At 50.5% G+C, this 16129-nt stretch overlaps 2 protein-coding genes across 3 annotated transcripts in view; both read left to right on the forward strand.

Annotated features, from left to right (window-relative positions):
• SEPTIN5 (septin 5) overlaps positions 1 to 8856 on the forward strand; it is a 78338-nt gene extending 69482 nt beyond the window's left edge. For both annotated transcript variants that reach the window (XM_075898294.2, XM_006134941.4), the window contains exons 10-11: positions 2071 to 2173; positions 3669 to 8856. In XM_075898294.2, coding sequence (XP_075754409.1) covers positions 2071 to 2173; positions 3669 to 3725 — 160 coding nt within the window. In that variant the 3' untranslated portion in view covers positions 3726 to 8856. The remainder of the gene's footprint in view (positions 1 to 2070; positions 2174 to 3668) is intronic.
• Positions 8857 to 11512: 2656 nt separating this feature from the next.
• Positions 11513 to 14843, forward strand: GP1BB (glycoprotein Ib platelet subunit beta). The gene is made up of 2 exons (XM_006134940.5): positions 11513 to 11646; positions 13244 to 14843. Exon 2 carries the CDS (start codon positions 13252 to 13254, stop codon positions 13864 to 13866), a length of 615 nt encoding a protein of 204 aa, XP_006135002.1. The 5' UTR covers positions 11513 to 11646; positions 13244 to 13251; the 3' UTR covers positions 13867 to 14843.
• The last annotated feature ends 1286 nt before the right edge of the window (positions 14844 to 16129 follow it).

Consider the following 16129-nt stretch of genomic DNA (forward strand, 5'->3'; position numbering starts at 1 on the left):
CATCACCCCGAGATGCTGCTGTTTCTCTGGCAATGCCTCCGTCGGAGCAATTAGTGATTACTGAGTCTTAAACGTGTCTCCAGAGATTGCCCTGCCCTCTCATGGGTCACTGCTTCCCTGCAGTTTCAGCTGGCAAGGAGAGGTCACAGAACTCTCATAAAAATACCCCTCGGTCGTTGGTCTCTCACCCCTGCACATTTGAAATGTTATTGAAAATGTGAAATTTTAAAAATCTCTAGCACCCTTCTAGGGTAGTTTGTAGCCTTCCCTTCCTGGGCTCAGCTGCTGCATAGTGTTGTTGTGCACTGTCCCATTCCACCCCAGAAGTAGCTGTATTTCACTGGTGGGCAAGCAATGCCTGTACACTGTGTGTAAATGTCTGTGTGCATGCATGTGGGTACACACCCACGTGTGATGTATATGTGAACACAGGCACATAGAATTACATTTCTGCGACTGACAAATTTATTTATTTTCATTGCTGGGAATGCAGCATCCCAAGATAGCTAGACATTAAATAAGATCTGAGAGAAGTGACATCTACTGTTCAGATACAGAATTTAGTAACTGTTTTTACAAAAAGGTGGAGAATAAATTACTTAACCAAAATAGTTATGCCTCCCCCATTTTTTAGATTCTAAAACTTCCTCTGGTTTGCCTCAAATTCCCATCTCTTTGCTGATTCTCTATACATCAAGTCCAAGGGAAGTGGGATTCAGTAGTATCCTACATGCAGCTGAATTCTAAGATAAATGTGCATTTACAGGCAGTCCCCGGGTTACATGGATCCGACTTACATCAGATCCCTACTTACAAACGGGGTGAGGCAACCCCGCACTAGCTGCTTCCCCCCAGCAGACCAGGGAGACGCAAAGCTAGCACCCCTCCCAGCAGACCAGGGAGACGCGGAGCGGCTTTTCTCAGCAGACCCCTCAGCTTGAGAATAAAGGACTGAGGGAAGTGAGGTGTGGGAGAATAAAACTGAGCTCTGGAGAAATGTTTGGCTAGAGTTTCCCCTACAATATGTACCAGTTCCGACTTACATACAAATTCAACTTAAGAACAAACCTACAGTCCCTATCTTGTACGTAACCTGGGGACTGCCTGTATATATAGATCCTTTCTTGGGGAAAGAACCCAAACTACAATTTTGTAGGTGATTGGCAATTGAGCCAACAGGGCCGTCAAGTGGCAAGAGGAGGCAATGACACCTTGGAATTCTCTAAAGCAGCGATGGATAACCTTAGGCTAGTCAGTGGGCTGAGTGGCCGTCCTTCATTTTAGTGGGCTGCAAGATTGTCATAAGCAAGGTAATCTCCTGTGATAGGGTAGTTCTGCTAACTGTGCTTGTGTACCTAGAATTTGTGGGATGTGCTGATTGAACCATACCAGGGATTTGATTGGGTGTAGAGCGAGCGGACAGCTCTCACTGTCAATGTTGTATGCAGTCAGCATACACCTCACTTCATGAGCCCGTGTTTTAAGCATGTGTTGCTTTAGTAATACCAGCAGGAAAACATTGAAGCACAGAGAAATCAGCTCAATCTGGAAACCTTGCACCTGAGCAACAGTCAACAAAATGTCTCATGGGCCATACATAGAGCCTCAGTGGGCCACAGGCTGCCCACCACGATTCTAAGGACTATCCAATTGTCTCCTAAGAAGGGTTTTTCAGTCCTTGAATGTAGTACTTCTCTCCCTTGTTATTAGGATTTGTGTGGCATAAGACGAGAGACGCCAGCTCTTTAAGGGCTTGGGATTACTATCCATAGTTGGTTTATGGCTTTCACCTCCACTAGCCACCCCAGCCCACTCCTCTGAAATTGCACTTTTGTTACCTTGAGTGACACGTGCCTGTGTGTGAGTGGATCCCACACACCTCTGCTGTGCTCCCTCAAACTGCATCCAAACAGCCTGAGGTTTGTGCTACTTCCCAGCTGGCTGGCAAGGCGCATGTGGGTGCGAGTATGTCCTGATGTGTTTGTGATAGGCCCTCATTCCCCTCTGTGCAAATCACAGCCAGGCTGGGACAAGAACGGACTGAATTTTCTCCATTTTTTTCTCCCCCAGTAAGCTGACTCAAGACAACAGGATAGAAAGCCCCATCCCTATCCTGCCCCTTCCAACGCCTGATGCTGAAACAGAGAAGCTCATCAAAATGAAGGATGAAGAGGTAGGTACCCACTGCACCGTGCCTCCTCCGTGACCAGCAAAGGGGCTGCTCCTGGGGAGGCAGTCCTGGGTTTCACCGGTGCCCCCATTGTTGCTCCTTCCTCTGTTCTTCTTTCTATTGCCCTCTGCGCTCACAGGCTCCCAGTCAGGAGGGCAGAGCTTAAAGGCTGTGTCCTTCCTGGGCAGTGACAATGCCAACCCATGGACTGTAGAGTGAGGCCCTGCTTGCACCCGTGCCAGAAGTCACCACGGTCAGAGAGAACCTAGAGGGTCTCTCTGAAAGCCCTTTCCTCCCTTCCCCAGCTGAGCAAAGCACCAGTCAGCACTGCCTAAGTGAGCACCATCAGGTTACAGAGTTGGAGGGTTTAAGGCCACCAGGGACCACCTCTGCCCTATGCAGTGAGTGTGACTGAAGCACCAAGAGTTCAGCTGAAGTGCAGACCAGGATCAGGTAAAGCGCAAGCTGGGACCGCACACGTTCCCCTTACACAGCCCGTCCAGGCCATGCAGTGCCGGCTGCACAGCTGCCCGGCTGTAGTGCAGCCCCGGCGCCACATGGTGCCAGCCACTGTGCGGAGTTACTGGGGGAAAGGAGCAGGAACAGGATGTGAGGCGAAGTTGTGATCACGAGATAAGAGGGCAGAGCTGTGGGCAGCCCAGTGCCTTGGGGAGAGAGCAGCAGCCTTAGGCTAGTTTTTACTTTGCCGTGTCCCTGCTGTGTGGCACGCGTAACAGGCATTGGCTGAGGGGGTCAGGCAGGAGATATAGAAGCCAACCCCTCTAGGGTAACCCAGGGCAGAAGCTAAAGAGCAATGACCCAGTGGAGATTGATGAGTCTCAGCCCAGTGTCTGCCTGACAAATGTCTGAATTGGAACTTTGACTCCCTTGTTAGTAGAGAGACCAAGACCCCGGAGGCTGCCCTGCTTCATCCCCAAGTGGGGTGAACTCCCATCACCCATCCTGCCCTCCCTCGCCCCCTAGTGGAGGTGGGGCAGTGTGGGGAAGCTTGCCCTGTGCCTGTTGCACTTTGTCCCATGAATAAGCAGAGGACGTTCATCCCCTGCTGGCCTTTCCCTTTTCACTCTCTACTCATGGTGTGGGTAAAACCTGTCACTCCCTCTCCTTAGGGAAATGGGGCCCAGGGGCCAGCTGTGCCACCAGACTGGTCTCCCTGGTATCCACCAGCATCCCCTTAATCTCACCAAAACTGCGTGTAAGCCGCCCATCGATGGAGAGGATTCCTCCAAACATTGGCTGCTGCATAAACCTGTGGATTCTGTGAGCCGTAACTAGCTAGCCCAAGCAGATAGCAGAGTGAACAGCAATGTACACAGCTCCAGCCCTGACGAGCGGAGGGGAGGGGGCAGAGAGTGGGACCTAGAACCCCACTCGCAAACATATGGTCCCAGTAACAGAGCATGTCCACCACTAACTGAAAGCATCCCACTGTCCGTGGTGGAGCCGCAATCTCTCTGATCTTCTCTGTCTCCTGCAGTTGCGAAGGATGCAGGAGATGCTGCAGAAGATGCAGCAGCAGATGCAGGACCAGTGAGAGCCAGAAGGATGGAGGGCAAAGGGAATCCCTGGTGATCTTCTGGGGCCCAGCTTGAGATGTGGCCATTGTAAAAAGAAGTTCCCCATTGTGTAGAGACTTGTGGGTGAGAGCTGTCCCCTCCTCTAATTTATTAGCAGCAACACTGGCTTTCCTGGCAGCAGGATTGCAGAAGAGGCTCTTCACTTGCAGTTTACTGGTGTGTTTTTCTTTTGTTTCTTTTAAGCCTGGGAAGTGTCTACGGTGTTTTTAGAACTGTTCCAACTTCTAGATGTACTAAAACCTTGCTAGGGAATGTGCCGCTGTTTAGAGTTATGGTTTCTATGGCGTACAACTTGAAGATGCTGTGTAAATGCACATAAATGTTTACTCCCAACCAAGGTGCTGGGACCCTCCCTTTCCCCATCACCCTGGGCCAGGGCAAGCACCTTGACGGGTAAATATTCCCTCTGAACCAAGAGCTCATGAGTTGGACCAAGCCAGCCATTCCTCTCCACTGCTCTGGATGGCAGAGCAGCAGGGGGTGAAGTTGATCAGGGAACACAGTCCTGCAGGAGTATTTTTAAGGTGCCTGAACATTCCTGCCTGATTTTCCTATTGAGAAACTCCAGGATTTTTGCACTGTGAGGAAAGAGATCAGCCTCCTCCACTAGGTTAGAAAATACCAGCTTCCACTGCCTTCATTTAGAGCAGTGTTTCTCAACCAGCAGTCCCTGGCCTGACACCGTTCCCTGAGGTCTCCCTGACGCACTTTGGAAAGGTGGTGATTCAGCGCCAGATATCAAAGGTTGAGAGAACCTGCTTTAGAGCATAATTGTGAGGATGTGGTTATCTGCATTGGGAGAACTGGCTTGCAAGATGAGGCACCTCTGGGAATTAGTATTGGAGTAGCCCAGGAGGCGCCAGCATCTTCCCAGCTCCCTCAACTGTGCTTCTTCTGTGGCCAAATCACATGGTAGATCTGAGTCTCTGGCAGAACTGTGGAGCAGCTAGCAAAGCCTCCTGCTACCTACCTTTTTTGGGTGAGGGAAATGGTGTCTCAGCTGCCAGCCAGCTTTGCATAGCTCCTGGGCTCACTTGTAAAGGTAACAGGCCAGTCACAGTGGTAGAGGGACCAAAGAGCTAAGGGCTGTGTCCCCATTTGTATTTGAGCAGGGGAAGCCTCAAGGCAGGAGATGAATCCTAAACACGGAGCCTTCCTCATTCCACATTTGGAGCCTTGTGAGACAGGGAGGGAGGACACCTTTCTCTGCACCTCTCTCGCTGGACTGAAAAGTTCTGTCAGAGCAGAGGAGGCCAGATAGGCCTATGGAGGGAGCAGGTTGTTGTTGACTAGGCTGAGGGCAGCAGGGGACTATCTGAAACCCTGGCAGAAGGCTTAGTGCAGCCCAACTCCATTAGCTGTGCACACCTGCCTCCCTTCCCTTTCGCACGGGACTCTACCCAACAGCCCTTTTGGGCTGTAGCTTTGGGCTTGCAGACGTGGGCAGTAGTTTCCAGCCCCTGCTCCTAGTCATGGGGACCTGCGCCATTGAGTTTCAGGCCAGGGGAAGCTGAGGGGATCTGGTGGCAGAGATACAAGGGCCGTGTCTGCAGCAGCCACTGTCATTTGCTGGTTTATTTTTAACAAGCACAGTAAGAAGAGCAACGGGAAGTGTGGTATGTCTGATAGTGCTGATGCTAGCCTGCCAAGGAAAATAGGCACAGAAATCTAACTGAATCTTCCCTTAGTCTCCTTTTAGCTCTGGTAAAGAGTTGATTTCCTGAAGCACATGGGGATGGGTTCTTCCTGCCCATCCCCTGGAGCCCTATATAGGGATGTAAGCGACTAGTCGACTATCCGATAAGTAAATGCTTATCGGATAGTTGACTAGTGACTTGACTAGTTGCTTCTCCTGCCTTGCTGCCTCCATCAGAAAGAGGCAGCAAGGAGGGGAGCAGGATCTGATGCTGGTGGGAGCTGGCTTAAAAGCCGGCTCCCCCCCAGCACCATCTCTGTGGGGAGAAGGGACAGGGGTGCAGCAGGGCTCTTGCTACATTTGAAAAGCAGAAGCACTGTGGGGAGCCTGGGATAAGCTGGGGGCTCAAATATTCCTCAGCTGCCCCCGCAATCCCTGCTTTTGAGCCAGCAGGGCTCTTGCTACATTTCAAAGGCAGAGTCGCCCTTATCGACTAATTGAATAGTCAATGCTATTTACTATTCGATTAGTTGATTAATCTAAATTTAGCATCCTTAGTCCTATGGGTGCCCATTTATCCATGGCTTGGTGGTGTTCACAATGGCCGACACTTGGTGTGATACAGCCATGGCGGGTGTGATGAAGTGCTAGGGCTGCTTCTGTTATTTGTCTCTGCCATGCTGGCGTCTCTCCACTGGGCCTTAGGGGCCCAATCTCTTGTCCTGTTGGTGAGTAGCTTGGGTGGTGCTGGTTATTCACAGGCAAGCCTCTTTTATCTCGAATAGGTGTTGGAGAGACAGGACAGACCTGACGTAACGAGGAGAGGCTAAGCTCACGAGGGCCAGCGTGCCTCTTGATACAGATGCCTAAGCTAGGCCAGAGCAAATGGAACTGCTGAGCTTAGCGCCATGATGCCCAACACACCAGCCGCTAGCTAAGGGGTGGGGGGGACATTTTTGGGTCGGGGGTCACTGACCCACAGAAAAATCAGTCAAGAGCTGCACACAAGTGAGAAGCAAAAAGAAAAACAACCAACCAAACCCCTTCACTGACATGGCCCCCAACTGAGGAGAGAGACACTCCCCACATGCCCCTCGCACACCAGAGCCCCAGGGGGACCCAGGCTAGCAGATTTTGTGTGCTCCAGCCTTGCAGGAGGTGGGAGAGGCTGGAGCACCAGTGCGGGTTCCCCAATGCTGGAGTGGGGGAAAGCTCTGAGCCTCGGGGGCTGGATCCAGGCAAGCCAGGGGCTGCATGCGGCCCCTGGGCCTTAGGTTTCCCACCCCTGTATGTGGCTATTTGGCTGGTTGAGTGTGGCTAGTTCGCTATAGCAGAACTGGTTGGACACCATGGGCTTAGAGGCTAGCTCATTTAAGAGGCCTCTCTTCCCCAATGAAATACAGAACAGTGCAGTGTGCCTGGAGGACAAACTCAGGCCAGAAGTGCAATGTCATTATCTTCCCAGATCTTTTGTCCAGTCCCACCCCCTATGTGAGAAGCACATAAGAGATGGTCAGTGCCTTGCCAGGATAGACTGAGCAGCCATTAACTCTTGTCAGCAGTGTTCAGTGCCAGACGCTTAAAGGGAAAGTGTGAGCCGCCTCACCCTAATGCACTCACTTGTGTGGTATTGTAGCACAAAAGGACAGCTTTTTCCAGGTCTGGGCTGGTGATCATTTGCTATCCTGATGCATCAGGATTGCTAACTTGTATCAATTGTATTTGTGCTACTGTAACTGCAAATGCTGTTTCTGTTCATTGGAATGTCTCTTCTCCTTTTGTAAAGTTTGCTAAGTTCCTTTCTTCTACACTATCCTTAGGCAGTGAATTCCACAAGTTAACAATCAGTTGCAGGTAAGATGGTAATATTTCCAGACCAGCCTCTATGCAAAGCATATTCTAACCCAAAAGGGAGGTAGAGGAGATGATTTTCCTGTTAGCATTACGTGGCAGCTTGGTTGAATGCAACCTGCAGCTGTCCTGGTGGCAGAGTCATTGAAATAGGGCACTACTGTGAATCTGAGGCATTTGGCAGGACCTGTACCCAGAATTGCTAAGACGTGAGTCCCCTTTCCCAGTGAGCCTGTCTCCATCAACTCAGTGCAAACTTCTGCTAAATCAGGTAAAGTTTCCCAGACCCATTCCACACCGAGCTGAACTCCTTGGCCCTGGGAGAGGCAGCTTGGAGTCAGAGAGAGAAAAACACCTGCTGCCAAGGCAACTAGAGATGCAACTTCTCCAGAGGTGAAGTAGGAGAATTAAGATCCAGCAGCAAAGAAGATGCAGCAGGTTTCCTCCGCTGGGGGATGGGCTGTCTGCCTGGAAAGACTTTGAAAATGGAGGTGGCACTTGAGGACTCTAGGCCATGTTATGCTTTCCAAGTGGAGTCTCCCTCTATTGAACAGAGCCGTGCTATGGAAGAGGCATTCCTGGATAAGCATGGTCTAGGGAGGCTGTCATCCCTTGTAGCAGTGAAGGAAGTTAAGTGTATGAATAGGTTGCTCCTTCCCCCTGCCACACACACCTAAGTGTACACATGCAGGCCCACCATCAGGGAGGAAAAGGGGGCATCTGCCCCAGGGCCCGGCGATACAAAAGGGCCCAGAGCTCCTGGCTGCCACTGTTAGTGTGGCAGCAGCTGGTGCTCCAGGCCCTTTAAATTGCTGCAGGAGCACCATGCTTTGCATTCTGGGCTGCACTGAGGAAGGTGCAGTGCTCTCTAGGAGGTGCTATAGGCTGCCCCCTTCCACCCAAGGCCTCACCCCTTCCATGGGTGTGGAGCAGCCCGCAGCCTTCCCTCCGCCCCCACACAGGGGTCCAGTGAGGCTGTCCTCCCCACTGCAAACACACACCTGCATCTGAAACTCTTGCAAATTTTTTTATGCTTTAGCGACTCCAGGAGTTGAGTCCTACTCCACTGAGTTCTTTTGAGCTGTAGCTGGGCCGGAGTTGTGGGTGCAACCTCTTAAACTGTGTGCCTGGTTGGAGAGGTGGTGGTGGGATGAACCCGTTCGTGTGCTATTGCTACACCACTCCTGGCTCAGCCAGCACTTGCTGACTACCTGCATGCCTTGTTCTGCATCCCGTTCCTTTGGGAGGGGGGGAGGTGAAAGGGGATTCCATTCTTCACGCTGTGCGACAGCTTTTCCCTGCTCTCTCATTGCACATGAAGCCACCCTTGTAACCCCGGCTTGCTTGTGACCATGTGATTTCCGCATCCCCTCGCTGTGTTCCTAGGCACTTCCTTTCCCCCTTGTTGGTTTGGTTGGGGTCTCTTGTACATTTCTGTTGAGTATTTTGTCCTTTGAACAAAGAGAAACAAACCCTTCGGAAGCATGTCCATTTTATTAAAATGATGATGACAGCTGTTATTCTTATTAATTATGTTTACTACCTGAACTGGTCAGTGAAATAAATATATGAAAAAACCCACAAAATGACCTTTTCCTGATTTGTTTTCTGTCTGCAGTAAGGGAACTTGTTATGAGTGGGGACAGAAATGCAAGATGCCTAGCAAATTCTGTCCTGTTCTCTTGTTTCACAAGACCAGGCTGGATGTAGGCATAGGCCATGTTAAATCTGAGCAGTTCTGTGAGCTGCTTACTCATTCAGAGGGGAACATGGTCCCGGGATGCCAGAGTGCTGGGGTGGGGCACCTGAGAATATGAGAGGAGACGGTCAGGTATGGGCTGGCAAATCTGTGCCTCCTCCCACTTTAAATGGCACTCCATAGCCCTCGCATGCAGGAAGCACAGTTTCAAATTCTCTGGCCTGGGTTATGCAGGAGATCAGATAATCATAATGGTTGTTTCTGGCCTATACCTGGGTTGTCCAAGTTGCACCCTGGCCACCCACCAATGAAAGAAAAACACTACAGCATAAGCTGAGCCATTTGTGAGCTAGGGTTCCAATTCCTGCCTGCCTTTTTCTCTACCACATTGGGTCACTCTGATTACAGTTTAATGTTCTTAAAGCAGGGGTGGGGAACCTCTTTTGGGTTGGGAGGCAGGCCACTGACCCACTGAAATCCGTTGTGGGCCGCACACAAGTGAGAAATGGAGAAGAAACCCTCGCTGTGGCCCCTGGCTGGGAAGCAAAAAGACACTCCCCACATTCCCCTCACACACCAGAGCCTCGGGAGGCCCAAGCTAGTAGATTGTTTACACTCCAGCCCCCAGAGGGGCCGCAGCAGGGCTGGAGAACCAGCATGGGCTCCCCAATGCTGGGTAGGGCTGAGCCAAGCCATGGACTGTATCCAACCCCAAGGCCAGAGGTTCTCCACCCATTTTAAAATATTCGAGATGAGTTTTTATCCTCATTGTGGGCCAAATCCTGCCTTCAGCTACTGCCCCACTGAATCAGTTGGCCCAGTTCTCCTTCCTGCTCTGGTCTGGGAGCATTCAACACGCATGTGTCAATGAGAGCAGTGTGTCTGGCCCAATGGAATTCCAATAGCCTGACCTGAGAGGGATTATATGGGAATAGTGGGGGCAGGGTATGGCCCTTAATGCACATGCTGGGGACATGATGTCCACATCCCAGGAGTGTCCAGCTGGCCTGCAGATGTTTTTATCCCTTTGGCTTCACTGCTCAGGCTGGAGTGTCTTCCAGTGCCGCAAATCCCACCGGCAGGATGTGGTAAACCTGCCTCGTTAATTCTTAGTGCTGCTGAGTCATCTGACTATCAAGCCCAGCCTGCTAGAGCAGGATGTTCCCATGAGCGTTATCTTTCCCAGAACTGGCCAGCCAAGTTAGTCTGCAGCTTTCCCCTGGATCCTGCCTTTCTTTGTGTGCAAGGAGCGGACTGGCATTGCAACCCTTGCAACCTTGTGAAAGGAAGCAATTTTCAGAAGAGCCTCTCTTCTGCTCCCTCCCTGCACAGTGAGTGACCCAGGTTGCAGCTGAAAGCCAGAGCACCTCCTCAGAAGTCACTGGCTGCTAAGAAGGGCTTGGATTACATAAGCACTCTAATGGAAGCCCCCCAAAGGAAATCTAAACTCCTCTGAGGAGCGCTGAAACCGCACACAGCTCTGATATGATGGTGGGGGCACTGCTGCCTGTAATGCTCTTTCAGATGAACTGTGAATCCAGTAAGAGTCATGAAAGATCCCCTGCTGTTTTTCACAATGGGAATTGTGTGAACCGGAATTTTCTGGTCTAATTGAATCTTGAGTAATTGCCTAACTCCAGCTTCAGTTGGAAACAGGATTCCCCCTCGCTCCCTGCCCCAACCTGTTTGGTCCCCACATAGACAGATTCACTAAAGAGGGACCTGTCCACAACCAGTAAAGACCTCATCTCCTAGCATCAACTGGTTACAGGGGCCAGGCATTTCCTGTCCCAGACTGCAACTCCATGTCCTGTCTCCTTCACTTCCTGTTCCAGTGCCGCACACTCTTGAAACAGCTGCAAGCAGTTGTGAGTCGTAGTTTTGTGTACCTGTAGTTTGTAAAGGGCTCATGGATGAAAGACATAACACAAGGTATTATGGGAATTACTTGGAGTCCTAGCATATTGAAACAGACACTGCTCTCAATGTTAGATTCTCCAAACTTCCTTTCTAACCTCTCAGCTGAGCAGTAAGATCTCTGTCTAATCCTGCCTGGTTGCCATGACTAAGTCTTTTCCAGCCTTGAGAGGGCCAGAGCTGCACACTGAACAGGCTTAGTGGAAGGGGAACAAATTGAGAGGTATTTGCCATTGTTGAGACAGAGCTGGACAAGCAAAGTGGAGCTGAGTATGGGAAATTATGGGTTCTTTCCCAAGCACTGATGGGGTTTTGAAGACTCTTCTATGGATTTTGAATATTTTTTGGTTGCTAGTGACCAGAGAGGCACAGAAATACTCTGGGTTTATTATCTAAGAAGGTGGCTGCCTTTCCCAAGGGTGCTGGGGTAAAACAGGGCAGGGCTACACCATTAAGGGATACCAGCTCAATGCCTCCCTTTATCCTCCCATGTTCCTGGACACAGATCTTCTGCCATTCATGTCATCATTAGCCCTGCCACATTCAAAGCATTATCACAACCAGTGTCATCTTGTATCCCTCCAAAGAATTGCCTGGTGAAACCTCAGCTGTTCCAGGGAGGTGACTTTGGGACTAGCTTTTCCCTTATCTTGCAGTGTCAGGCTGGGAACTATCAGGGAGCTCAGCTGTGTGCTTGCAAATGCGCCTGTGCTGCTTGTCCTCTTACTACATTTCTCTCTTGTGCCAGCGGCCAGCAGGGAAGCGAACTGCAAAGGTGAGTACAGACAATGCGTCCTGCTAACATTGCCACCTTCCTCACTCGCTTTACTGCACAGCACTGCGTTAGGGTTAGGCATCAACCGGCAACCTTCTCACACCCAGTACAAGCCACAGTCCAATAGAAGTTTTTGCAAGAATTGCAACACTAGCACAGTCTAGTGCAGCGTTGGTCAGTCTAGGCTAGTGAATGGGCCAGGTGAATGGCCTTCCTTCATCCATGGGCTGCAAGGTTGTAGTAACCAAAACGGTCTCCCAGGATAAAATAGATTTGCTAATTGTGCTTGTATACTTAGAATTTGCAGGATGTGCTGATTTAACTATAGCAGTGCTGTGACTGGATACAGAGAGAGTGCATGGCTCTTACAATCCTGGCCCGTACTCAGGAATTTCTGGTGTGCGCGCGCTTTTTTGGTAAATGTGGACCCGAAGGGTGTGAATACACCCTCCCGGTCTTCCAAGTAAGCGGGAAATCAGCCCCAGCCTTCCCCGGCTGGTCAGAGCATGGGGGAGGGAGGCTCAGACAGTGCATTGCTCCTGCCTTCTCCTGGCTGGCCGGAGCATGCTTACTTGGTGGACCCTTTCACACCCTTCGCACCCCCCTTCATACAGGCCTGCAGTCAGCAACATCCCCTCACTTCACATATGTCGCTTCAGTAACACCAGTAGGAAAAAAACACACGGATGGAAACCAGTGAAATCCGGCAACCCTGTGCTTGGGCAAGAGTAAACAAAATGTCTTGTCATCCACACATAGAACCCTGATGGGCCATGTGGCCCACGGGTCACAAGTTGTCCACCACTGGTCTAGTGGTTCATCTAGTGGTTTGTCAACAGCCTGTCTGCAGCAGTAACCAATGCTTCGGTCCTTCAGCACAAGAGTAGCCTCCTCCTATTCCCCTACTGCTGCAATGCAATCACAGAGTGGGGGATTTCTATGTGAGCCCACCTGATGATCATTGTATGTCCTGACACATGAGAACTGGTTGTCCTTGTCACTTTTATTCTAGTTGTGGAAACTGCATTGGCTATTTTTAATCATGCAGCTGTGTAATACTATTTTTGAATCTTCTGTAGCTTTTTGCTTCTGTAATAACCCGAAGCTGCTGTTAACAAAACCTGGCTTCTGTGCACTAGTGCAGCTGCTTCTGAATTTCCTTAGCTACTGACATGCATCAGTAATGCAAATGGGAAATACTAGCATCCCTTTGCCATCCTGCGTGCCAGTGGAAATTAGATTGATGACCTCCGGCCAATTTCTAGTGAATGTCTAGTCACATCATAAGCTGTTTACCCTCCACACACCCAGGGCTAAAATAGCAGGAGGATGTTCCTGCCTAGTATGAGAGAGCAAAATCTTGCCCAACACATGCTAAAATGATGCCTTTGTAAGTGACGATGGTCTCTCTTCTTCATGGGTTCCAAATTTACCCCCAAACTTAAATCCTCAAAGCCCTGGGGGGTTTTCCTGTTCAGTTTGACAGTGCCAGGTGCCTGTCTGCTGTGCTTATTCTGTGCCTGTCCCTGAGCACCTGAGGTTTGCTCACAATGACACAAGGAGTTCAGGGATGATTGTGTGTGTGTGTGTGTTTCAGAACTGAAGATGAGCTGCTGGATTCTCTTCCTTTCTCTCCTGGGTTTTCTCCCCCTTGTGATACCCACCTGCCCCTCACCCTGCAGCTGCAGCACCAACATCATCAACTGCATGTCGAAGGAGCTGACAGAAAGCAGCCTCCCTGCTTCCTTCAGCCCCTCCACTCAAATGATCTACCTCAACAACAACCATCTCACCAGCATCCCCAGCGGGCTCCTGGACAACCTGAAGAACCTCCAAGTGCTCCACCTGTGGGGGAATCCCTGGGAATGTGACTGCGACATCCTCTACCTGCGCTCGTGGCTCCAGTGGCAGCAGAATCGGACCCTGTATCAGAACGTGCTGTGTGCCTCCCCAGAACACCTGCAGGGCAGGGTCATTGCATACTTGTCGGAGGATGAGATCATCTCCACATGCCAGTTCTGGTACTGCAGCATCGCGCTCATCTCCCAGGTCTGCCTCTTTCTCCTCATCCTCCTCCAGGCCATCCTGCTTCTCTTCATTATCTTGTTCCTGCATAAACTCCGGAGGAGAGCCAATGAAGCCAGGAAGGCCACCAAGGAGAATTACCAGAATGATGATACATGGGTACCTCTTTCAGAGAATACCCGTGGCATTGATTAATGTCTCATGAGCTTTAAATCCTCATGCTTCAGGGCATATGCTGATCAGCAGGGCCAGGAAGGAAATCCTACTTGTTGAGATTGTAGTATTGCATAGCTGTTTGGTGCATTATGCTGAGAGCCAGCCTTTCTCTGAAGCATCAGGAACAGACCACTGTCTAAAGGTGGATGTTGGCTTGGCCTATTGCTCTGTTGCAGTGCAGCTAATCCTGGTATGTTAAAACTCTGCACTCTTCCAAAGGGCTGGAAAGAGGATTGTACAGCCTCCGTTGCTTTGCTGACGAGAAAGCTGTTACCGGCTGGATCTCTTTAACAGGCTGTGCAGAATTGCATACACTGGGAACCATAAGGAACTAACTTAAAGCTGGCAAGAATCAGACTGGTCTGAGCTAATGCTGCTGCTAAGTGCTTCATGCACACGTGGTCTCCCAGGTTCTAGTGGCTGAGCCCACACTTAAAACACTTGGGGTGCGCTTCAGCCAGCGCTTAGCACATCTCTGATTCTGGGGCTTGGTTACAACATGAGCAGAATATGGCAGGATGGCCCAGTGGTTAAATAACTAGACGAAGTCACAGAAGAGATGGGTTCAGTTTCCCAGCTCTATCTCTGATTTCCCGTGGGCAAGTCTCTTAATCTCTCAGTGCTACAGTTAAAACTGGCCTAACACTCCTCTCTGCTAGTCATGCTTTGTATTGTCTGTTTAGGGTGGGGCTGCTCAAAAGCCTCCCATGTTGCTTCAGTTCTGTTCCCATTTAAAACGAAAGCAACAGGAGCAGAGTTAGGCCAATGCCAAGGGCTTCTGAAAGCTTCATCTCCTTGTGCGAGCAACTGTGTCTTCCTATGTGTCTGTAGGATGCTCAGCACAATGGGAACAGCTACAGTGATAGCAAGAAATGCCTACTGCAGCTTTACGTAGTTACACCTGCCCTTTCATGTTTGTAACAAAATGGCATTAAAATAATGATGATGCAAATGGATCTTCCCAGGCTGAAAGATGTATCTGCTGTAATATCCTTGCAAAGCATACAAGCAGGGGGAACTCCCAGGAAAGGGCCTAGGGTGGGACATTGTCTTAAGAAGGCTGCTCCTTTGAAGTGTGATTTGGAAAAAATCTTTCCCCCTCTGACCCGGGCTGCAGCTGCTGGTTCCTAACATGGAGTTTCTTTGAATTCAGGTTTTATGTGGACAACTTGGGTTGTTTGGGGGTTTTATTTACACTGAAGCCTGTGTCTGAATGCCTGGTGATCCACCAGGAGAAGCGCAAAGAAGAGGACCATGAGATGGCAAACTGGCAAGAAGGAATGAGCATTCAAGATGAAGCAATGGCCCTGTGATAATTCAGGGGATTAGTGCTGGGATAGGGGCTTAGGTCACTGGTTCCCATTACAAGGGTCCCCTGTGGCATGGGACAGGGGCACTGGTGAGCTAAGAAACAGCCAATCTTGCTCCCTTTACAGAGGCACTGAGAGAAAGGCCTGTAAACTGCCTGTTTTGGAGGCTGCATGGCAAAGAGTGGTTCTGGGGATGGTTGGACTACACTTTCCAGGGCACCCTAGTTCTGTGCTGGATCCCACGCTGGGCAGTTCAGCTGTTTTCTTTTCTGCTGGGGTCACATAATTTCTTTCTAGTTATGAACCTCATCCCTTGGGGACAGGCCGCTCAGGTGATCTGTGGTTTTTCCTGCTGCCTCAAAGTAGCTAGCTTGTCCGTCTCAGCATCTCCTAGGCAGAGGTGTGGTCACAGGGGCTCTGCATGCTGCCTCAGCTCTGAGTACTGGCTCTGTAGCTCCCATTGGTTGGGGACCGCGGCTAATGGGAGCAGCATCTGCAGCCGGGGGCAGCATATACAGCTGCTCGATCACATCTCTGCCTAGGAGCCAGAGGGATGTGATGACCATTTCTAGGTGCTACTTGAATAAGTGCTGCCTGCAGCCTGCATCCTGAAACCCCTCCCTCAGCCCTGAGCTCCCTCCCACAGCATGCACCCCACATCCAAACCTTCCAGCCCCACCCTGGAGCTCCCTCCTTCACCCAAATCCTTGTCCCACCCCAGAGCCTGCTACCCCCACTGCAACCCTTGCCTCCTCCCACACCCCAACCCCTGCCTCAACCCAGTGAACGTAAGTGAGCAAAGTAGAGGGGAGACATGAGTGTGAGGTGAGGCCTGGCCAATCTGAGGTGCTGAAGAATGGCCAAACCACTGTAACACTTGATGTTCAAGCAGAGGTCACACTGGCCCTTGGATTCATTCAAAATGGAGATGA

This window comes from Pelodiscus sinensis, chromosome Z (genome assembly GCF_052426305.1).
Source record: "Pelodiscus sinensis isolate ZL-2025 chromosome Z, ASM5242630v1, whole genome shotgun sequence".
NCBI lineage: Eukaryota > Metazoa > Chordata > Testudines > Trionychidae > Pelodiscus > Pelodiscus sinensis.